The sequence below is a fragment of the Astatotilapia calliptera genome, chromosome 3 (assembly GCF_964374335.1).
Source record: "Astatotilapia calliptera chromosome 3, fAstCal68.1, whole genome shotgun sequence".
Classification (NCBI taxonomy): domain Eukaryota; kingdom Metazoa; phylum Chordata; class Actinopteri; order Cichliformes; family Cichlidae; genus Astatotilapia; species Astatotilapia calliptera.
In genome coordinates this window covers 79,368,363-79,392,376 of record NC_137424.1, presented here as the reverse complement: position 1 = coordinate 79,392,376, position 24,014 = coordinate 79,368,363, and the positions used below count along the sequence as shown (strand labels likewise).

At 42.1% G+C, this 24,014-nt stretch overlaps 1 protein-coding gene across 1 annotated transcript; it reads right to left on the bottom strand.

Annotated features, from left to right (window-relative positions):
• Positions 1-28: 28 nt before the first annotated feature.
• Positions 29-20,396, bottom strand: LOC145423534 (protein NLRC3-like). Its single transcript, XM_080296166.1, has 8 exons — positions 20,147-20,396; positions 19,874-19,915; positions 13,665-14,949; positions 13,152-13,613; positions 9,856-10,029; positions 7,296-7,469; positions 4,465-4,511; positions 29-4,304 (listed from the first exon to the last, which is right to left on the bottom strand). The coding sequence occupies exons 1-8, from the start codon at positions 20,394-20,396 to the stop codon at positions 3,769-3,771; spliced, it is 2,970 nt and encodes a 989-aa protein (XP_080152292.1). The 3' UTR covers positions 29-3,768.
• Between the last annotated feature and the right edge of the window lie 3,618 nt (positions 20,397-24,014).

Sequence of the window (24,014 nt, the reverse complement as noted above, 5' to 3'; positions counted from 1 at the left end):
CGGGGGGGGGGGGGGGGGGGGGGGGGGCTAGGAGGAGTTGGCCGTCCGACTGCGGTCTGGGGTGTGGGGCCTCCCTGCTGCTGCGGAGTCGGGGCGGTCTGCCTCTCCCCACCGCAGGGAAAAGGGTAACACCACCTGGGTCTGGGTGCAATTCCCCCCTCCAGGGGCAAGGGTACCTAGACCCGGTTTGTAGAGTACGCTTGGGGAGTGTGATTGTGTGTACAGCGTCTCTTTATGTCTGTCTCCACGTTGGTTGAGTGTGGAGTGAGTGCATATGAGAGCATGAGGGTGGGAATGGATGTTTGTGTCTGTGTGTGCCTGTATGTCTGTGTCTATATGCCGTTTATCTGCTCCTGCTGAGATGGGGCAGAAAACTCCAGCATGTTCCGTTCTCTTCTAATCAGACAAATAAGGCGATGACTTTCTGCAAACAGTATTTCTTATAACATCATAAAACAATATCATTCATCCACAATAAATCAGCAGTCTAATGTAATGCAAATCAGTTTAACTAATGCAATAGTTATCAGCTTCTTCTAATTCAGGAGAATAATGCAAACTAAAACTACACAATAATTCACAATCTTTAATTAGGGGTATAACATGGGATAAAATAATATTATAATCTAACACCATTCTGTTGGTTTTTGTTTTTTGCCCTTCTCCCCTGTCCCTCTTCTCAGCTGTTTCTCTTTCCCTCTTTCTTTCTCCCCTTCTTTCCCCCAGTCAAGTCTGTCCCGTATTCAGCAAGTGAAAATAAAATAAACAATAAAAGGTGAATCAAATGGACCATTATGGCAAGGCTGGGATGGTCAATTTGGTAAAGTAAATCCTTTCTTTGCCTTTAGACAATAATTCTGATGGCAAGAGAGCCAAACGGGACAGGCAAAAAAAAAAAAAACAATAATAAGTCCAACATAAAGACTGTAATCCCAAAGTTCTATCAGCATGTCAAATGTCCCACCAGAGGAGAAAACACTCTAGATCATGTTTACTCCAACATCAAGCATGCATATAGAGCCATACGCCTCCACTACCTCGGTCAGTCCGACCACATCTCCCTCCTGCTCTCCCCAGCCTACACCCCCCTCAGGCGCAGTGCCAGGCCCACCACAAAGACGGTTACGACCTGGCCGGAAAAAGCTCTCTCCAAACTACAGGACTGCTTCACAGAGAAAGACTGGGACATATTTGAACACCAGGACCTAGAAACTTTCACAGGATCAGTACTGGACTACATCAAGTTCTGTACTGCAAATGTGACTGTGGACAAAAGCATTCAGGTTTTCCCAAACCAAAAACCCTGGATGACCAGCGAGGACTGCACACTCCTCAAAGCCCGCAATGCCGCCTTCAGGTCAGGTGACAGAGCTCTGTACAGAGCTGCTTGAGCTGACCTGAAAAGGGAGATTAAAAAAGCCAAGTCAGACCACAAAAGAAACATGGAGTCCCAGCTGTCCAGCACCAACACACGGGAGGTGTGGCAGGGAATGCAAGACATCATCAACCACAGAGGCTGTGAAAACAGAAAACCTGAGTGTGCAGCTGGCAGAGGAAGTAAACAGCTTCTTTGCCCACTTTGAAACACCACAACAGCAGCACTCATCTACTTCAGCACTGCTCCCATCCTCATCCTCACCTGGTTCCTGCACCGCTCCATTCACTGTAACGGGGCACGATGTCAGACGTGTGCTCCTAGCAATGAACCCCAGATGGAGTACCTGGCAAGGTACTAAGAGCATGTGCACACCAACTCACCCTCATCTTCACCAGACTCTTCAACCTCGCACTGGATCAGGCAGCCATACCATCCTGTCTAAAATCAGCCACAATCATCCCAGTGCCAAAGAAGTCTCCCATCTCCAGCCTGATTGATTACCGCCCTGTGGCCCTCACACCGGTAATCATGAAATGCTTTGAGAGACTAGTCCTTCAGCACATCAAGGATTACCTCCCCCCAGAATTTGACCCCCACCAGTTTGCATACCGTGCAAACAGATCCACAGAAGACGCCATCGCCACAGCGCTCCACTCTGTGCTGAGTCACCTAGAGCAGCGGCAGAGCTACGTCCGAATGCTCTTTGTGGACTACAGCTCAGCCTTTAATACAATCAAACTGGTCTCTCTTGGCCTCCCTCCTCTCACATGTGCCTGGATAAAGGACTTTCTTACAAACCGGCCCCAGACTGTAAGACTCGGCCCTCATCTCTCCTCCACTTGCACACTGAGCACCGCCTCCCCACAGGGCTGTGTGCTGAGCCCCTCCTGTATTCTCTCTACACCATAGGTGTCAAACTCTGGCCCGCGGGCCAAATTTGGCCCGCAGCCTAATTACATTTGGCCCGCGAAGCCATACCAAATTACTATTAGAGCTGGCCTACTGGTATTATACAGCTAATATATATATTGTTTAGTATTAAGCTTTGCTTGTTCCATATTCAGTTTTTCAGCAAAACGTGTTTGAGTCCATAAGAAAAGATTCATTCTTATATCTGGAGGAATAAATATATTTCAATAAATATTAACGTTAGCCCGCGACTTTGTTCTAGTTTTGAATTTTGGCCCACTGTGTATTTGAGTTTGACACCCCTGCTCTACACCCACGACTGCAGTCCGACCCACAACAACAATCTCATCATCAAATTTGCTGATGACACCACAGTAGTCGCACTCATCTCAAAGGGAGAGGAAGTTCTGAAGCTGGCAGCATGGTGTTCAGAAAACAACCTGGCACTGAACACTAAGAAAACCAAAGAGCTCATTGTTGACTTCAGGAGACACAGCACCGACTTGCCCCCCCTCTACATCAACGGGGAGTGTGTGGAGAAGGTCCACCCCTTCCGGTTCCTTGGTGTCCTCATCTCTGCTGACATCTCCTGGACAGACAAAATCTCAGCAGTCGTCAAGAAGGCCCAACCGCGGCTGCACTTCCTGAGAGTCTTCAAGAAGTATAAGCTGAACTCCAACCTGCTGCTGACCTTCTACCGCTCGTCCATTGAGAGCCTGCTAACCTACTGGATCACGGTATGGTACGGCAGCTGCACCAAGGCGGATAGAGTGAGGCTTCAGAGTGTGGTCAAGACAGCACAGAAGATCATCGGCTGCCCTCTCCCCTCCCTGATGTACATTTATTCCTCCCGCTGCCTCAGCAGAGCAGCAAAAATTATCAAGGACAGCTCCCACCCTGGTTTCAACATGTTCAGCCTGCTTCCCTCAGGGAAGCGCTACAGGTGCATCAACACAAAAACCCACAGACTCAAAAACAGTTTCTTCCCCAAAGCCATAACCACCCTGAACTCACACATGCACCGATAACACAGCCCCCCCCTGCCCAGCATGTTTGCACTGAGTAGGAGATGCTCTGTATCTTATTGTACAACTGTATAGTGACAAGAAAGGCATTCTATTCTATTCTATTCTGTACTGACACCAGTAACAAACAGTTTTGATTCATTTTAATGAGCTCAGACTTGAGCTGGTTGTGAACTGAGCTTCAGGGAAACACAACATACTGAGATTCACTGTGAAGCTTTGAGTGGAAAAAGAAAAATAACATGTGGATCCTGGAATAATGGGATCTCCCATCTTTAAAGGACTGAAGAGGAAGCAGTTTACAAGGAATCATTTAGAAGAGTTTCAAACATCAACTGATTGAATCCATGAATCTGAAAACGTGTTTGTGAGTGAAAGAGACAGACATGTACAGACTGAACTATCTGTTCAACAGTCAGAGTGTTTCTCTAACAGGAGACACTCTTTACACTCCACTCAGCACAGGGACACTGAGGCACCAGACCAGAGCCAAAACCCAGGATAAAGAGTTTGAGTGAATGTGGTGTTGAAGGTGTGGAGGTGGATCAGAGTATCAGAGGAGACTCTGTAGAAGGACAGAGTGCCAGCAGGACAGTCCACATACACTGCTACTCTGTTAGAGACAGAGGAGGAGGAGGAGGAGGAGGAGATGGATGTGTGTCTGTTATTGTGCCAAACAGAACGAGGACCATCATCAGAGCACTCCAGACTCCAGGACTGATCATTGTGTCCAAACAAACAGTCATCACTGTTTCCTTTCCTTCTGATTCTTCTGTAACTCACTGAAATATAAACGTCTCCTCTCCACTCGACCTCCCAGTAACAGCGACCAGTCAGACCATTTCTACACAGCAGCTGACGATAAACATCAAATCTGTCTGGATGATCAGGATATGACTGAAACTCCGTCACATGTGTCACCTTCCTGTTGTTGTCAGACAGTTGGAGGTTTGTGTGTACTGTGTTTGTGTCGATTGTGAGTTGACAGGAATCTGATGAGAGAACAAACACAATCCAGCTGCAGTTATTGATCCATCATCTGTTCATTGATTGACACTTTGATGATGACTCCTGACATCAGAGATGTGAATGATGAAGATGGTTGAATGTGTGCTGCTTTGTTTTCATGAATCACATTAAAAACACACTTACACTTCCTCAGACCTGGTCTCAACCATCGGACTCCAGCAGGCTCCACCCTGAAAGGAGGAGGGGGGTCAGACCAGCACAGTCAGCATGCACACATGGACATTACATGGCTCTCATACACATACTGTTAAAAATTGATAAAGGAACAGTCCAACATTTTCACAAATACTCTTCGATCCAAACGTGGATCAAACTGCTGATGATTTGCACTGATCCTGATCTGTCAGTACTCCACTGTATTAAATGAAATATGACTGATTCAAACTGTGACCTTCATTATCTTTATATTCCTCTTCTGTTTAGCTGGAAAGAACACCTCGCTGCCTTTGCTGCCAGCTGGTTTTCTCCTGTTTGTGGCAGTGTGGTTACTGTACATGACCTCTGACCTCTGAATGAGTTTTCATGCCACCTTAAACCTATTCCTGTTCTGATTTAACAGCATATTTCTCCACATAGAAAAGCAGCAGAGCATTCAGTCCTTCACTCTCTAACTACTCCATCATGATGTAACACACCTGATCCTTCTCAGAGAAAGTAAGTTCTGCTTTTAATTCACACGTTGCAAAGTAAACATTAGAACTAGGGCTGGGTATCGTCACTGATTTCTAGAATCGATTCGTTTCCGATTCACAAGGTCCCGAATTGATTCAATCCACGATTCAATCCACGATTCGATTCAATTCAATTCGATTCAATTCGATTAGATTTGAATCTGGGAAATTTTGACAGTCAGAAATATTATAATTCAGATCAGTGCATTTACATATTTTTGTATGTATAAAAAGGAAGCTGACACTCGCAAGACTTTATCAAAGGTGTGAGCATCACAGCAGATGCCTTTTTGTCAAAGTAGCTGAAGATAAAACACAGAACAAAACATGAAGGTGGTTTTCCTGGCCTGGGATTTTATAAAAATATTCTGCAGTACATCAAAAATGAAAGAAAACCATTAATCAACATATGAACGTTACCTCTGACGTTACAGCGGTTTTATTAGAGACACGGCTAAGCGTTTTGCATTTTGCATAATTTTAAAAAGTTTACATTTGTTTAGTATTGAACGGCAGAAATGAGGCTTTCTTTTCGAAAGTATGTAAAACGAACAAAAACAGCGACCGAGAGTGCTGTAAACAACGGTAGATCTGTGAGTAACAAGCAAGCGAATAATGCAGAAAACAGACAGACAGAGAGAGAGAGAGCTGTGCACGAAGTGTGATTTTATTGTGGTGGAAGCAAAACAGCAAAAGTCAGAGGGAATTCATGACGATGTTTATGTGAAGCGTAGTTTGGATCTTCTTTTGCTGCTGGTTCGGTCAATATTGTTTGGAAAGAGATAAAACTAACAGCTTTATGATCAGCGCAAAAAGGGCATAAACACAAAGCGCGGACCTGCCGTCACATCAGAACCAGCGAGCTGTTGGCTTTCAGACCGTCAGCTGAGAAAGGCGACATCTCACTGATTCTGATCCGCGGGTCCGCGCTGTGTGTTTACATCTTTGTGCAGAATCAGTGTACCTGCTTTTTGTTGTTTGCTGTCTCCTCTGTTTTTTTTTCTCCATACAGGTGACCCAGGAGTTTTGTTTTTTTTTGTTTTTTTTTTTGTTTGTTTGTTTGTTTTTTCTCTCTTCCCCCCCTTCTCACTGTCTCTTCTCCCCTTTGGTTTTCTTTCTTTCTCTCCCCCTCTTTCTTTCATTCTTTCCCCCTGTCCTATCCCACAGTCATATCTGTCCCGTTTGCAACTGAAAATAAAATAAATTCACAATTATAAAAAAGGTCAATCAAATGGACCAATATGGCAAGGCCATGATGATCCACTTGGTAAAATAAATCCGCTTGGCATCTTTCTTGGCCTCAAGACAACAATTCTGATGGCTATAGATCCAAACGGGACAAAAAAAAAAAAAAAGAATCAGTGTACCTGCTCTCATTTACTGTCTTAGCTGTTTGGTGGTTGTTGAAATTTTGTGATCTTTCACCTGAGATTCTGGCATTTCGGGCAAAATAAATTTATATTAAAAAAATCGATTCAGGATTTTAATGAATCGATTTCACGTTATCCAAGCCAGAATCTATTTTAATCGATAAATCGATTATAAAAACCCACCCCTAATTAGAACTTTCCTCATCTACAGGATTTTTAACAATTTAACATTTGAATATGATTCCTTTTTGTTTACCACCTGTTCTTGATCACATTGATCACTTCAATTATTGCATTACTATATTATCTGAATTTCATCAAGTTCTTTTTATATTGTGTATCTTTTAAGATGCCTAAATGCTGTTTCTGTCCTTTAATGTTTTGTTACATTGTTGATCACACCATGGCACCATCATCCTGTGTACTCTTCCTCTACTCACTGGGACAGCTTCCTCTGCTGCATCTCTGTCCTCCTCCATCCTAACATCATTTAACCTTAACTTTCCATTTTCTTTCTTTCTTTTCTTATTGAGCTCTCCACACAGGATTGTTTTCTTACTGTTGAGCCCCTTCATGTTCCCGAACATAAAATGTAGTTTTTTTTTACAACTATTTAAAAAGTGTATTACAGTAAGAGCCTCCATACCTAACCATAGTTCTAATGCCAGGTGCTCCAGATCATTTCTTTTACACAATTCGCTATATGTGATGTTTGGTTTAATGAATGTTGCACACCCTCCACTAGCTGCATCAAGCCTAACATATCTTACTTCAGTGTACCCATGGAAAAGTAAACCTTGGCTTAAGGGCCTCTGCTAGTTTCTTATGCTCCATCTTGATATTTTCTTCACTTTCTCCATGACACAGGAAATGTTTCCAGCTCTTTCTCCTCTATCGGACATTTTTTCTATACCTGAGAGTGTCCAGTCTCCAGCGTGGATCCTTCAGTCCAGCCGAGAGCAGCTTAATTCCTGAGTCTCCTGGATGATTGTAGCTCAGGTCCAGCTCTCTCAGATGGGAGGGGTTGGAGCTCAGAGCTGAGACCAGAAATGTGCAGCCTTCCTCTGTGATCAGACAGTGTGACAAACTGCAGACACACAAAACATTTGTGAACTTTTACATAAGGTTTGTCTTTGTTTTGCCTGTTTTCCCTAAATACAATGAGCCCCACTCATTGCATCCATTCAATTCAAGTTAGCTTTATGAAGCGACAACCAGTATCAAAAGTTGGCTCAAGCTGTATAGCAGTGAGTTTGATGATGATGTTGTAGCATAAAGTGACCAATGCGGAGGGTTTATCGGCACCTTAAACCTTAAGTCTTTGAGTATATAAAGATCCCATAGAATAATATGCTTTTACAAGGTCTTGATGCATTCTCAATCATCCAGGAAAGTAAATCTCCAAAAGTTGATTCTGTTCATCTAGACATAGCGTTTTGTGGGAGAAACGTTTCGTCACTCATCCAAGTGACTTCTTCAGTCTAGGTTAACTGCAGGTTTAAATCTTATAAACAGTACATTTGCATAATGACTTAAACCAGCCCACTGAAGGAAAAAGAACAAGCCCACAACACAGACATCACATGGGGAGGCAGGTCAGAGACCGTTAGTATTATGGAAAAACACTGAAATGTACAATACAATGGTCAAGTCGAGGAGGGGGAAAAGAAAGATACCTCTACTCACGCTGGCCCCCTATGGGAGGACAGCATGAGAATAAGAAACAAAAAACTCCTCTGCACAAAGACCACATAAATGTCCACATCACAACATCATGAAGCACGTGACAAGCAACAGGGGTGGGTAAGGGGTGAGAAGTAAGCCGATGCAGACACAGCCATCCTGCCTTGCAGCTATTCATCCAGTGCTGGGCCCAGATCTGCCGTCCGACTCGGCCTTGGAGGGCACTTGGAACGAAGAGTCTAAACACAGTTTGTTATCAGGGGAGAAATTGTTTGTTATGTTCAGCTCCAGCCTTGAGACCGCAGCTGGCGCCGATATGGTAACCGCATGAAATAATGGTGGTGTTCTTGCTTTAGTGTTAACCACTGCATGTCAATTTTACATTTGATCTAATGTCCATCACTGTTTTGTCACCATTCCTGTTGGAGAGCCATGAGCCTCTCCATGATGTTATCCAGTTTGCTCAAAGAGCACGAGTGTTCATGACAGCCGTGAGCCTCTCCAAAAATTTGTCAGATGTTGTCAGAGTTTTAGTACTCACAAACTTTTCCTAGATGTCATCCGTGCTGCGTCTAATGAGCCCATTCTGAAAAGCCACGGCTCACTCCATCGTTCCAATCAAAATAGCGGGCAGCCTTGTGGGGATGTGAACAGCCATTTCCAATTTCCATCCATCCATCCATTCGCTTCTGCTTATCCTTTTCAGGGTCGCGGGGGGCGCTGGAGCCCATCCCAGCTGTCATAGGGCGAGAGGCAGGGTACACCCTGGACAGGTCGCCAGTCTGTCGCAGGGCCAACACACAGGGACAGACAACCATTCACACTCACATTCATTCACATCTAGTGACAATTTAGATTATCCAATTAACCTATCCCCACAAGCTGCATGTCTTTGGACAGTGGGAGGAAGCCGGAGTACCCGGAGGGAACCCATGCAAACACGGGGAGAACATGCAAACTCCACACAGAAAGACCCCGGCCTGATGGTGGAATTGAACTCAGGACCTTCTTGCTGTGCGGCAACAGTGCTAACCACCGTGCCACCGTGGTCACCATTTCCAATCTCTTTATTCTTCAATAAGCCAGGTCCAATCAGCAAGAACCCTGTTATCATGGTTCCAAAAAGGTAGATGCGCTCGATCGACAGTCCCGCCAGGCACATGACCCTCTAGTCCTTCCACCCGTCCATCGTGTATCCGGCAGGGAACGTCCCTCCAGAACACACGGGCTCTCACAAACCCAGGTTTCTCATCGAGAAGAGGGTGTCAATTGCATTCAGGGACAAGTTGACCTAATCCATAATTCTTCTTTTAAGTTTTAGAGAACAGTCTGTGAGACTTTTCCAGGGTAGAGGGAGAGAAGTAGACAAGACTAGACAGAGACATGAGAAAGCCAAGCAGGAGCGATAAGGAAAGGGATAGGGAGAAAGTGTGACCGCCTTCATCAAGAGCCAAAGAAGAAGCCTTTAACAGAGAACTAAAAAAGAGAAGCCCCTGTCAGAATTCTCACTGCAGCGTTATAGTATCAACTAAAAGCTTTTTTACTGTAAATTTTATCAATATAGATCAAGAAAGGAAGAACCTAACTTGACCAAAAAGAACTTTAAGATTTCGTGTAGTCTTATGAGAATCCTTTTATAAAAATTTGTGAAGTATATGAAAATTACAAACAATAATTCAGAATCTAATAATCCAACCAAAAAGTATATAAAATAAACTTTTTTACTTTTTTAAATCAGTAATATAATGCAGATTCTAAATAATACAGAGTGGAAAACACTAAATCATGACCTGAGACTTTCTAGTTTACAATGTGGACTCTCCAGTGCATCAGACAGAAGCCTCACTCCTGAATCCTCCAGGTCATTGTCACTCAGGTCCAGCTCTCCCAGACTAGAGGATGTGAAGCTGAGAACTGAGGACAGAACTTCACAGCTTCTCCCTGACAGGTTACAGACACTAAGTCTGAAAAATAAAGAACACAAAGACAAGTGCTGCAGTGAGGATCTACAAGACTTCCAATATGCAATGTTGATTCATTGGCTAGAACTGCTATCACCTTATTTTAAAAACATCAGAAGCATGAAACCTCAAGTCTGAGGAGGTGTCTTCCTGTTAAAAGGGAGTTTTTCATTCCCACTGTCACCAAAGTTCTTGCTCATAGGGGGTCATATGATTGTTGGGTTTTTCTCTGTATCTATTATTGTACGATCTACTGTACAATATAAAGCGCCTTGAGGCGACTGCTGTTGTGATTTAGCGCTATATAAATAAAATTGAATTGAAATTGAATGAAACCTAACTGTGACTAGGAAATAATGGCAAATAGTGAGCTACAACAACAAATGGATGAATGTACTCTTTTGAAACTACATTTTTAACAGGTTAATTATGTCATGAAAATATTGTCGATGTAATGAATGTAATGAAAAATAAAATATTCTTTGATCTGACCTCAGAGTTTTGAGTATACAATGTCGACTCTGCAGCGCAGCAGACAGAAGCTTTATTCCTGAATCCTGTAAGTTATTGTTACTCAAGTCCAGCTCTCGCAGACTAGAGGACTGGGAGCTGAGAACTGAGGTCAGTGCTTCATAACTTTTCATTGAAAGAAAACATCCACTTAATCTGGAAATAAAGAACAAGAGAAAAAAGTGTTTTGGTTCTGCATTGAGGAGTTAGCAGATTTAGCAATATTTAATGTTTCACAAGTGGCTGGAATTGCTATTGTCTTATTTTAAACACATGAAGAGCATCTGTCTCCCAAACCAAAACTCAGTGCTGTTTCCACCCAAGAAGTGTCTGAAAGCTGAAAATCCAATACCTGACAATTCTATCAGTTTTTGCCAGTGATTCAGTAATGCAACACAGATTTTTGAAGTGGAAAAGACTGAATCCTGACCTTAGACTTTCTAAGGTACAGTGTGGATGCTCCAGTGCAGTAGACAAAAGCATCATGCCTGAATGGCAGAGGTTGTTGTTACCCAGCTCCAGCTCTCTCAGACTTGAGGACTGAGAGCTGAGAACTGAGGACAACGCTTCACAGCTTCTCTCTGAGAGGAAACAATCACTCACTCTAAAAATAAAGAACAGAAAAAAACAAAATCACTACAATTAAATGTCTTAATGCTGTTAGGTTGGAAAGAAATACAGATTTTATTTTATTTAAATCATTAGATAAAGCTGTTTCATTATTTTATTTATAGACAATGCAAGTGTGCTCATGAACGAGTTGGCACTGCATGTTTTGAGGGCCATTCAAGAGTTAATTCAAGAGTTCTATTTGATACCATCAACAGTATTATTTCTCCTCCAACTCAGCATGCCCAGTTACTTTCTGATGAAGATTGTAATACTTTCCTCAGTCAATTCGTAAGGACTTGAGATCCAAACTTTCCTCAAGTGCCTCCCCTTATGAAGACACCCCTTGTTGTCTTGGGTCATTTACTTCCTTTTCTCCAATCACACATAATGACTTAATTACAGTTTTAGGTAAAATGAAACCTCATCATGCTCTATAGATATATTACCTCCCTCTGTTCTGTCCGGGTCTATCACCACCATTGGTCCCACATTACTATCCATTATTAATAGCTCACTGAGGGAAGGCTGTGTTCCATCCTATTTTAAACATGCAGAAGCAACTCCTCTATTAAAAAAAACAGAAATCGTGATCCTAGCTCCACTAGTAATTATCAGCCTATTTTGAAATTGCCATTTTTAAGTAACTTACTAGACAAAATTGTTGAAAATCTGTACAGGTCCCTATTATGTAAATTACACATTCTTGACCATTTTTAGTCTGGCTTTCAAAAGCAGCACTCTACAGAGACCGCTCTCTTTAAAGTCTATAATGATCTATTAATGGCATCTGATGCAGGGAATTGTTCTGTGATCATTTTTCTTGATCTTAGTGCAACCTTCGATACCATCGACCACAAAATCCTACTTAACAGGCTCAAGGTTTTGGCTGGTATATCTGGCTCTGCCCTAGACTGGTTTTCTTCCTATTTATCAGATAGGACCTTTTCTCTTAGGATTGACAGGTTCGCCTCTGACATTGCTGCTCTGACCTGTGGGGTCCCACAGGGTTCAGTTTTAGGTCCATTATTATTTTCTTTTTATATGCTTCCTTTGGCTGGTATCATTCAATCTTTTAGCGACCTGTCTTATCATTTTTATGCTGATGACATTCAGCTGCATATGTCCTTTAAGCCTCATCAACTGGATAGGCTGTCCACCCTAGTCCAGTGTTTAACTCAGGTTTCTGATTCGCTTTCAGGCAACTACCTCATTCTAAATACTAACAAGACCAAGACCATGATCATAGCTCCTCCTGAGCTACATTCTAAAATCAGTCAGGTTCTTGCCTCTTTCTGTCCTTCCGTCAAGTAAAACATTTGAAATCTTGGAGTAATATTTGACACTTCTCTGGCCTTGACTCTCATGTAAAATCGTTGTCTCGTTCCTGTTTCTATCATTTAAGAAACATCTCCAAATTGCAACATATCATCTCTTCAGCTGAGCCAAGGTGTGAAAACGGGTGTGGGTCACAATCAGCCAGGGTTTCAGGTGAGCTCATTGTATGAAAGTTTGGCCCCTAACACCCATAGAAAATATTGCACGGGAGTCAGGGACACACAAACTCACCTGGAGCACACACACAGAGGACAGTCTGCACTTTGTTGTCTTTTTACACTGTAAATAAACGCACTCGCTTCATTTAAAGAGTCTTGCATTTGAGGCCCGTATCCACAGATTTATATTTTTATCATGTTTTTTCTCATAGTTCTTGCTATCAAGGGTGGGGAAACTAGTTATTGGGTTTAAGGAGAATTACTTTTTACATGAATTCAGTTTGGATAGCTTTTGTAGCTCACCTAAATCAGGATATAAAAACTGCATTTTGTACTTTGCTTTCATTGATGATCCAAAACATTTAAGTGTGACAAATACAATGAACAAACAAATCAAAATAACAAACAAAAACACAAAGTCCAAAAGACACCAATGACTTTCACCAAATAGCATTTGACTGTAAATGCTGGCAATTATTAAATTCAGTGAGAACAAACATATTTACTTACACAGCCTTGTTGGAGGCTTTGATCACTGGCAGCAGCCTCAGAAGAGCCTCCTCTGAAGCAGAGTATTTCTTCAGGTCAAACACATCCAGATCTTTTTCTGATGACAGTAAGATGAATACCAGAGCTGACCACTGAGCAGGAGACAGTTGATCTGTGGAGAGACTTCCTGATCTCAGGGACTGTTGGATATCCTCCACTAGAGAACAATCATTCAGTTCATTCAGACAGTGGAACAGATTGATACTTTTCTCTGAAGACAGATTCTCACTGAGCTTCTTCTTGATGTACTGGACTGTCTCCTGATTGGTCTGTGAGCTACTTCGTGTCTGTGTCAGCAGACCTCGTAGGAGAGTCTGATTGGTCTGCAGGGAAAGACCCAGGAGGAAGCGGAGGAACAAGTCCAGGTGTCCATTTGGACTCTGCAAGGTCTTGTCCACAGCACTCTGGTGGAGAGATTTTAGTCTTGGTGTATTAAATAATTTAGACCACATGGAGGTTGTTTCTTGTTCTTGCAGCAGATCTATTCCAGAGTTGACGAAGGTCAGATGGACATGGAGAGCAGCCAGAAACTCCTGAACACTCAGATGGATGAAGCAGAACACCTTGTCCTGGTACAATCCGCTCTCCTCTTTAAAAATCTGTGTGAACACTCCTGAGTACACTGAGGCTGCTCTGATATCGATGCCACACTCTGTCAGGTCTGATTCATAGAAGATCAGGTTTCCTTTCTGCAGCTGATCAAAAGCCAGTTTTCCCAGAGACTCAATCATCTTCCTGCTCTCTGGACTCCAGTGTGGATCTGTCTCAGCTCCTCCATCATACTTGACCTTCTTCACTTTGGCCTGAACCACCAGGAAGTGGATGAACATGTCGGTCAAGGTCTTGGGCAGCTGTCCTCCCTCTCTGGTTTCCAGCACATCCTCCAGAACTGTAGCAGTGATCCAGCAGAAGACTGGGATGTGACACATGATGTGGAGGCTTCGTGATGTCTTGATGTGGGAGATAATCCTGCTGGCCTTTTCCTCATCTCTGAATCTCTTCATGAAGTACTCCTCCTTCTGTGGGTCAGTGAACCCTCTGACCTCTGTCACCATGCCAACACAGTCAGGAGGGATCTGATTGGCTGCTGCAGGCCGTGTGGTTATCCAGAAGTGAGCATATGGAAGAAGATTTCCCCTGATGAAGTTAATCAGCAGGACATCCACCGAGGTGGACTCTGTAATATCAGTCACACTCTCTGTGTTGCTGAAGTCCAAAGGAGGTCGACACTCATCCAGACCATCAAAGATGAACACAACCTGGAAGCCTTCAAAGCTGCAGATTCCTGCTTCTTTGGTTTCAGTAAAGAAGTGATGAACAAGTCCCACCAAGCTGAACTTTTCCTCTTTCAGCACATTCAGCTCTCTGAAAGTGAATGGAAATATGAACTGGATGTCCTGGTTGGCTTTGTCTTCAGCCCAGTCCAGGGTGTATTTCTGTGTTAAGACTGTTTTCCCAATGCCAGCCACTCCCTTTGTCAGCACTGTTCTGATTGGTTCATCTCTTCCATGTGAGGCCTTAAATATGTCTTCTTGTCTGACTGTTGTTTCTGGTCTGTCTGGTTTCCTGGCTGCTGTTTCAATCTGTCTGACTTCATGTTCATCATTGACCTCTGCAGTCCCTCCCTCTGTGATGTAGAGCTCTGTGTAGATCTGATTCAGAAGGGTTGGGCTTCCTGCTTTAGCGATCCCCTCAAACACACACTGGAACTTCTTCTTCAGCTTAGATTTAAGTTTACCCCGACACTTTTGAAGAACCTCTGAATTAAACACAGCAGATAAGATGATTTGTCAGTTTAAACAGTTTCAAGAACTGTTTTTTAATTGTTTATTTTTTTGCATCTTTATGATAACCGAAACCTTAAATCTCATCAGATATTTCAGTCAAATAATCTCACATCAAATTAGGCCTTCTACTCAACCATGTCTTATTTTCATTTTTAAAAAATGGTACAAAGTGTGGATGGGCTTCCATTTTTAGGTATATATGTGTAACCCAAGTAAAAACAGATGCATAAATAGCAAGAGACAAGTGAAGTCTAATAATATGAATAGCAAAGAGATAAATTGATTTATTGAATCTTGTTATTTAGTTAAAGGTCAAAGTTCATGTAAAATGGTTTGAAACATGTTGACGTTGTTTAAAATAAGTAATCATTCTTTTGTTGTGAATTCCTTGGTGGGGGGAGGAGGGTGGCAACATGGCGCCTGTGTTCGGCTTGGCCGCTGTTGCTGCTCCGTGTGTTTGTCGACTGCTTCAATATATTGTTTTTTATCTTGTCATCTCAGCTGTGATATATCATGGTCTATTTGCTACTCGGATCTACAGTTCACAAAGTTTGTTGACTATCAAAGTATGTTTGGAAAAACACTTTTGACAGCTGGCAGAGCTACCACCAGGCTTTCCCTCCACCGTTTGTCCGCCCTCCTCCCTCTCCCGACTACCTGTACCTGTTCTTAGCTGCAAGCAAAAACCTAGGAGCAAGAACAAGGTTAAGATCGTCTAGAAGGGGCTGTAGGGCTGGTGTGTAGGCTAAAAGGAAACACACCCGACAGAGGGGAATTCTTCTGCTCCATGGTAGAGAACGTCTCCAGTATTTGGTACCAGTCCAATCAAGAAAGTGGAACCGGCTGTTCAAACCCCCACAAGGCTGCCCTCTGGGATTGAAATGATGGGACGAGGCGTGAGTTTCTCAAAATGGGCTCATTGAGTGCAGCACGGATAAGATCTTGGAGAAGCTTATGGCTGCCGTGAATACTCAGAACAAGACCTCTGAGTGCAAACTGGATTACATCTGGAGGGGCTCACTCGGAATAACACCTCTGAGCGCAAACTGGATCACACCTTGGAGAAGCTCACTGCGGTCGTGAGTTCTCAGAATCGGCTCTTTGAGCACAAGAATGACAACATCACAGAGCGTAAGTTTGATACCATCATGGAGAAGCTCACGGCTCTCCAACGGGAGATTGAGAGACCAGTGTACTGTTAGGACAGCTTTGAAATTCATATGAGTTGTTCGCAAAGTAAAAACCACCATCACTTCATGCAGAGACCCCTTCGGCGCCAGCTGCAGTTTCAAGGCTGGAGCTGAACAACAACACCCTGATAATAGACTGTGCTTAGACTGTTCTTCCCATTCTATGCAAGGCCACCTGGGTTGGCTGGAAGACTGTTTACTTAGCCTGGCAGGGCGAAGGACACTGTCTCAGCTGAACTTTGGACACATACACACACACACACACACAGACATATATACACATGCAGATGTACACTCATCCCCCCTCCCCCTCCAAACGCCTTCGACGCTTATTCCCTTCCGATGCTGACGGTGGATCAAGGAGACCAGCGCACAGGCTGCAGGCCCGGATGCACTGTCTACATTGGCTGTCTCTCACCCTTTACCCACCCCTGTTGCTTGTCATGTGTTTCTTTGGTGTATTAAGAGTTTTTTCATGTGGTATGTGCAGAGGTGGGGTTTTTTTCTGTTCTTAAACTGATCTCCCTGTTGGAGGTTAGTCTGGGGGAAAGTTGTTTTTTTCTCCTTATCTTTCCTCATGTGGTGCTTTTTCCATGTTATACCTCTCTGACCTGCCTTCCCCATGTGATGTTTGTGTAATGTATGTATGGTCGGAAGGGTAAGACGGCGCTGGCATGGCTGGCAGCCTTAACCCAATTTCCCTCGGGATGAATAAAGTATGATCAATCAATCAATCAATCAATCAATCATTCAATCACGGGCAAACAGAACAATTACCAGGATCGGTGTCATGTCTGGAGATGTGGGAGTTTTCACCTTGGCCTGTCATTCTACAAGACCACAATTCCACAGCTAGAGGTACAGGGAGACTAAGTCCTCATTCCAGGTGTCTGCTGTCAATTCCCCGTCAATCAGCTATTGATGACGTCAGCCTGTCACCTCTGCTTCAGATTGCTCTCCTGAATGCTTGCTCCATAGCCTACAAATCATTTGTACTGAATTCACTGTTTCTTACTAAATCTTGGCAGCGGGAGAATGAATCTATCCACCTTAATGAGCTCTGCCCACTCGACTGTCACTTCATTGGGACTCTGTGTTTGGACCGCCCTGGTGGTGGTCTAGTAACCATTCACCAGATCAGTTTCACTTGCAGAGCTATGGACTCTGAGTCTTTCCCTTCCTTTGAGTCAGCTTCTTTAGGTTGGTTCATCAGATATATCTCATTGTACAGGGTGGGCCATTATATGGATACACCATAATAACATGGGAATGGTTGGTGGTATTAAAGTCCTATTTGTGGCACATTAGTATATGTGAGGGGGCAAACTCCTCAAGATGGGTGGTGACCATGGTCGCCATTAAGAAGTCCCCCATCTTGAATACAACTTTTGTTTTTTCAATAGGAAGGCGGCCATGTGACACATCAAACTTTTTGGTAATGTCACAAGAAAAACAAACTGGTGTTTGTATTCAAGATTTTACGGACTTTTTATGTTTGATTATTAAACTTGAGAAGGTCTTAATGATTGGGGATTTCAACCTTCACATGGATGATCTTAGCTGTAGCATGGCCTCTGACTTTCTATCCATTACAGACTCTTTTAATTTTATTCAGCATGTCTCTGGACCCACCCATGTTAAAGGCCACACCTTGGACCTCGTGTTTTCTCTTGACTTAGACATAATTAATGTCTGTGTTAAGGACCTACAAGTGAGTGACCATTCCGGTGTTATTTTTATTCTTAGCTTCCCTCTGTACACACCATCTTCTAATCTCATGTTCCATAAGCGGTTCATAAATCAGGATGTTGCTTTGAAGGCTGCACTGATGCTAATGTTGCTACACAGTGCTTCAACAATCACTGCTTGGAGATTTTAAATTCGGTGGTACCTATGAAATCTGTCATTGCTGCCCCAAAAAGAGCTTGTCCACAGATAAATGATGACGTAAGGAAGGTCAAAAGAATCTGTAGAAAAGTAGAACACCTTAGGAAATCAACTAAACCTAAAGTTCACAGACTCCACCTTAGGGAACTTTGGGTTTCCCTGCATGAAACCATAAAAACAGCCAGATCAGGATATATTTCTCAGTTAATCTTATCAAGCAAGAGAAATTCCAAGGTACTGTTTGACTCCATAAACTCTATTGTTTCCCCCATGGTCCACCCAAGTATCCGTGTCCTCTATATCTGAGACTGATGACTTTCTAAGCTTCTCTGTGGATAAAGTTAATAATGTCTGTATGAGCACTGGTTCTTCAATACCGTCTGTTTGTGTCTCTGGGCCACCTCCCCCTCATTTACTGTCAGTGTTTAACCCAATGATCATGCATTACTTTTCACTCCTGCTGAATAAACGTCACATTCTAAGGACCTATTCATGAGATTGCTCCCTAATTAGACTCCACGTCCCAAGGACCTCAACAGCTCAACAGTCAGGCCGGTGGCTCTGACATCCCAACTGATCAAGACCCTGGAGTGGATGGTCCTGGCACTGCTTCAGCTCCTGGCGAGCTCATGATGATGCCATCGTTCACATCCTATATCATTCCCTCTCTCACCTGGAGACCGCTGGGAACACTGTGAGAATCATATTCTTTGATTTCTCCACTGCCTTTAACACCATTCTTCCCACAGTTCTGAAGGACAAGCTGTAAAACCCAGGAGCGGACCATCACTTCGCTGCATGGATACCACAGTATGTCAGAACTTAGGGCTGTGTATCGGACTGGGTCGTCTGCAGTACCGGGGCCCCACAGGGAACGGTTCTGGCTCCGTTCCTCTTCACCATCTACACTGCAGACTTCTCCCACAACGCCACCCAGTGCTTCCTGCAGAAATTCTCTGATCACTGTACAATAGTCAGCCTCAGGACTGATGGGGACGACAGGGAGTATAGAGAAGTGACCCAAGACTTTGTGGACTGGTGCCAGTAGAACCATCTCAAGATCAACAGTGGAAAAAACCAAGGAGCTGGTGCTAGACTTCCGCAGGCACAAACATCCTCCACTGCAACCACTGAACACCCAAGGTATGGACATTGAGCCTGTAGACAGCTGTGGAGGCTCAGGTCTTTTGGAGTGAAGACCTTGTATGACTCTGTAATGCCCTCAGCTAACTTTTACGGTGTGGTCTGCTGGGGTGGCAGCAATTCTGCATCTCTGCGGGGGACAGAAAGAGACTGAACAGGCTGATCTGGAGGGCCAGCTCTGTTCTAGGATGTTGGACAACATCTGCAACCCAATGCAGAATATTCTGACAGCAATAAGCAGCTCCTTCAGTGGGACATAGAGATTTTGCAGGTCTTACCTTCCAACTGCTGTCGGACTACAACATGGTCTCTGCAGATGACCATGAATGTGCAGACAGACACAAACATCCAATACACCATGATAGCCTTTGCCCAGTCTCCCTTATATGCAATATTATGTGCAATACCAACTGCATTTTTTTTCTTCCTACTATAACAGAGAATTTTATTCTATTTTGTTGGTACTTCATTCTATTGTATTTAGTATGTTATTGTTGTTATATAGTCTGTTATTCTATTTTATCTTATCCTATTGTATTGTGATTACTGCTCTTAAACTTGTTCTTTCTGTTGTGACCCATAAAATTTCCCACGTGTGGGACAAATAAAGATTTATCTTATCTTATCTTACGATTATCTTATCTTAGTCTCTACAGACTAATTAATGAATTCTTACCTTCTGATGAAAGTGATGAAGCTTTCTGTGCTGAGGGACTTCCTGTTGGAGGAAAGTGCACTTTGAATCATGAGCTGGTCTTTTCAAAAATGAAAACCATCATGGCTTCAAAATGATGTAAATATAACATTTCTACATCGTTTCAGGAGAAAAGAAGTCAAAGTCAAAGTCAAATTAAAAAGGTATAAGTTTAAAACATTTCATAAAATACAATTTGTTGTTGTTTCTGCATGCTGCACTGAACTTTTAATGTGTCTTTTTTCTTTTACTAACCTTCTTTCATCTTCTCTAAAATCTGCATCGCTACCTCCATCACATGGTCTGAATACGCCTGCACCATCACGTCTACAGTTTTCAGCCTGTCTGCATTCTCCAGCTGGCACTTATAGATTTTGGGGAATTCACCTCCAGGTTCATACTGCAGGTAAAAGTGAAAAAGCTTCAGCTCCTCCTCTCCCAAATTCTTCAACGTTTCAAGCAGCTGAACTGGTAAGGCCTTCTCCATCTCTGATCTGTAAAACATGCCGACATGTAAATGGTGAGTCTTAACACATCTTTTTACTTATTTAGTATATTTCAGAGTAGATTACAAATTTAATCTGGTTTTTTAGGATTTACTTAGAAGTGACTTTCATGGATGGATTCCTCTGTGATGGGAATGACATATATTTAATGATAAAGAATCAATAATGAATTCTTGTCATGGGATGTGACAAGAACTGACCTAAAAATGTCAAAAGATCATTAAACCTGAGTTGTATTAGAATTAAGTGTGTCATTTAGTTAACAATAACCTATAGTGGTCATAGGTATATTTTATTTAATGTACTTTCACCTGTAACACTGCTGTTAATATATAAATTAAAGAGAAACTCCTGGAATCAAACAAACTGTCAAAAAAACAAAAAAACAAAAAACAAAGAGGGCTTGCAATCTTTAGACAAGTCTATTATAAAAACAAAGACAAAACAAATAAAGAAAATAAAAGGACAAGGTGCCAGACAAAGATAAACACTCAAATTAGTTCTATCAGGAGTTTCATATATACTTGCACAGTTTAACATGAGGTTTCTAAAACTGAACTAGAGTCAGAAATTTGGCACCAAGAAGAAATGTATAGTAATCAAAGTTACAGTATAATTATCTGATGATGGGATAACTAGGTTAGAGCAGACAAACACATGAGGATCAACTTCAACCTAAAGCCACTCAGGGCTGAAAACACATGCTGGAAATGACGCACTCACTCTACAACATCACACTAGTTTCATACAAATCAAAGTCAAACCTACTTTATGCTGTTTTCATATGGCCATTTCAAATGCTCATTGTAATAGAGTGAATTGTTGCCCCCCAGTGGTAAAATGTTACAGGGCTAGTTCTTGGTTGACCAACATATAACAAGGTTCAAGGTTCAAGGTTCTTTATTTGTCACATGCATAGTTATACAAGTATAACACACAGTGAAATGTAGCCTGACACGCTCCTCGACATGTGCAAAAATTGGGGGGGGGTGTAGAGGAAGAACATTATAAATGTATATATAGGCCTATAGTATATACACTGGGTGAATGTGCAGTAGTAGCAGCAAGCAGGTGAATTCTGTACATTAATATGAATAGACATCTGACTATTTTACAGGATAGACAATATAAACATATTTAAAATTAAAGGAATTTGAAATGTACATTGTGCCTTGGTGCCTCGTTGCCCTAACAAAAAAGGTAGTTTGCTAAGAAAACAACAAGTTAGTGTGTGATGTCCTGCTGTTCAATAAAGCACGTATCCACGTCCTTCTGTCCTGATCTTTTCAAAGACCCTAATCCAGAATATCACACTCACTAAACAATTTGTGCTCCTCCATCCAGCAACACCTGAAACAACTGAGTGGAAGTTCCTACCTACACTGTGTTTGAAGCAAAGCACAAAGGAGACATCTGCTGAAGCAGCTGGAGTCCTACAGACACTCAGCCTCTTCATTTCAGAAACACCTCCTACAACATCCATTCTTTACACTCTGGATGTATCCCAATTCAGGGGCTGCCCTTCAAGGATGCATTTTGTGACTCGGATTAAAAAGATGCATAAATAGTAAAAGATAAGTGAAGTCTAAGAACATAAATATCAAAGAGTAAAATTCATCTATTTAAATTTGTTGTTTGTTAAAAAGATCAAAGTTCAGGTAAAATGATTAAAACACGTTTGCATTGTTTAAAATGAGTTATCTTTCTTTTATTGTGAATTGCTTGTGAGAACTGTAATTTCCTACGGGGATATGGTGTGTGAAGGTAACACAGGGTGGAGAAGGAAAAAGGGAAAAAGGGAGAGAGCGCAAGGAGAGAGGGCGGTGGTGCGCAGTGTTGCCAACTCCCCAGTAAGGAAAATCGCTATTGGCTGTCCTTAAAGTTGCCAAATGACATCATCGCATAATTTCCATAATTGGTCATGCTAATGTAATTGTAACCTACGTTGTTGGAGAGATAAATAACATCGTGGAAGAGACATAAAGTGAGTAAAAAATACCCTAAATGCATTTAGAAATTATTTAGAACTACAAATTAAATTTATTTTAGCAATTATTGTTTTTTTTAACGTCACAAATCCAACCCTGCACCTTTATCTGGGCTTGGACCGGCAAAAGTGACCCGAAATAGGTGCTCTTTTGGAGTTACTTTCTGTGTGTGTGTTTATGTTTAAACCTTGTGATCCAAAAACAGCATAACAGTAAAAGAAGAACTGACTGCATTACAGTAAGTGCGGAAGCAGCGGCTTCGCTCATGCGCGATTCATTTGCTGTTTGGACTAGTGATGGGATTTCCGGCTCTTTTTAGAGAACCGGCTCAGCTCGGCTCACTAAAAAGAGCCGGCTCTTTCGGCTCCCAACCGGCTCTTCAGGTTGTTTTGTTGCTTTAATTAATTTATTATTAACAATAATATAAAATTATGCACAAAAGGAATTACTAATGTGAAAAAGGTGGTTTTATTTATATATGTTTATATCTAAATATATATAAACATATATATATTTATACCAAAACACATTTCTAGCATGAACTGAACTTCCAAAACAGAGCTACCGTGATCACTTAAATTACACAATTGAAAGCATATGTGTATGGTTTGTGTATTTATACACAAACACTCATGTATATTTAAATAATTAAAAAAAAAATGAATTTACCTGTTACTACCACACACCAAATCTGGTGGTTGGTACTTCCTTGCTTGTTTAGCCTGTAGGTTTGTATGTGCTTTGTCTGTAGGGGCCACCGTAAATATACTTTTATTTATTCAATTCACATAAAATGTAATAAATAAATCATAAAATACAAAAAACAACTATTTACATTTCAACTTTTAACTATTTAAATTTTCAGCTTTTTCCTTTTAAACAAATTCAAAGTGAAAACAACACAAAACACTGCAAACCACAACACAATTAAATATAAATTATAATAGGAAAACAAAATATTCTCTGTCATATGGACCTGCATGAATAAACTTTCTGAATCCTTTATCATCCGCAACTGAAAATAGTTGTGGATGATTACTATACCTTTCTAATGTGACGTTGTTGGCCCTGCTCTCTCTCTCTCTCCTGCTCTGTTCCTTTGTGAGAGTGTAACTACCGCCCCTCCCCCCTCTGCCCAGCGCAAAGCACAAGGCTCACATGCAGAGTGAAGCGTAAAAAAAGTGCGAGAGAGTGAGAGGGTGAGAGAAAGAAAAAAAAACACGGCTCCTTATGTCTCGCGTTGTTCACGTCAATGATCCGGCATTAAGAGCCGTTTCGTTCGCGACCGACACATCACTTGTGCTTTCAGTTACAGAAGCAGGTGAAACTTTTAACTGCCTCTAATGTCTGAGATTAAAAATGAATTCAAACCTGCTCTCATTCCACTCGGCGTTGTTGGTCCAGCTCTGAGTCAGTTGCCATGAAATATGGAGCGGCAGATTTGTGCTGTTTGTGCTGGAGATGATCATGTGACAATGAGTTCAGGAAAGTGAAGTAAAACTTTAAAAAAGGAACCAAACACACAGGTATTCATGAGGAAGTTTGGATGAAACAAAAGCAGAAATGCAGTCTGGACTTTAGAAACATGTAGAAATGTTTGTTGTCCTGTTACTGAGAGCAGCATTAAAA

What these genes read in the sequence shown, in the direction of transcription:
- LOC145423534 (XM_080296166.1), bottom strand. Translation starts at nt 20,396, where the DNA reads ATGTTTTACAGATCAGAGATGGAGAAGGCCTTACCAGTTCAGCTGCTT. An exon ending in AAAGCCTCCAACAAGGCTGT is followed by an intron (nt 10,030 to 13,151) that starts GTAAGTAAATAT and finishes TTTATTTTTCAG; the next exon opens with ACTTAGTGTCTGTAACCTGT. An exon ending in TGTAAACTAGAAAGTCTCAG is followed by an intron (nt 7,470 to 9,855) that starts GTCATGATTTAG and finishes GTGTGTCTGCAG; the next exon opens with TTTGTCACACTGTCTGATCA.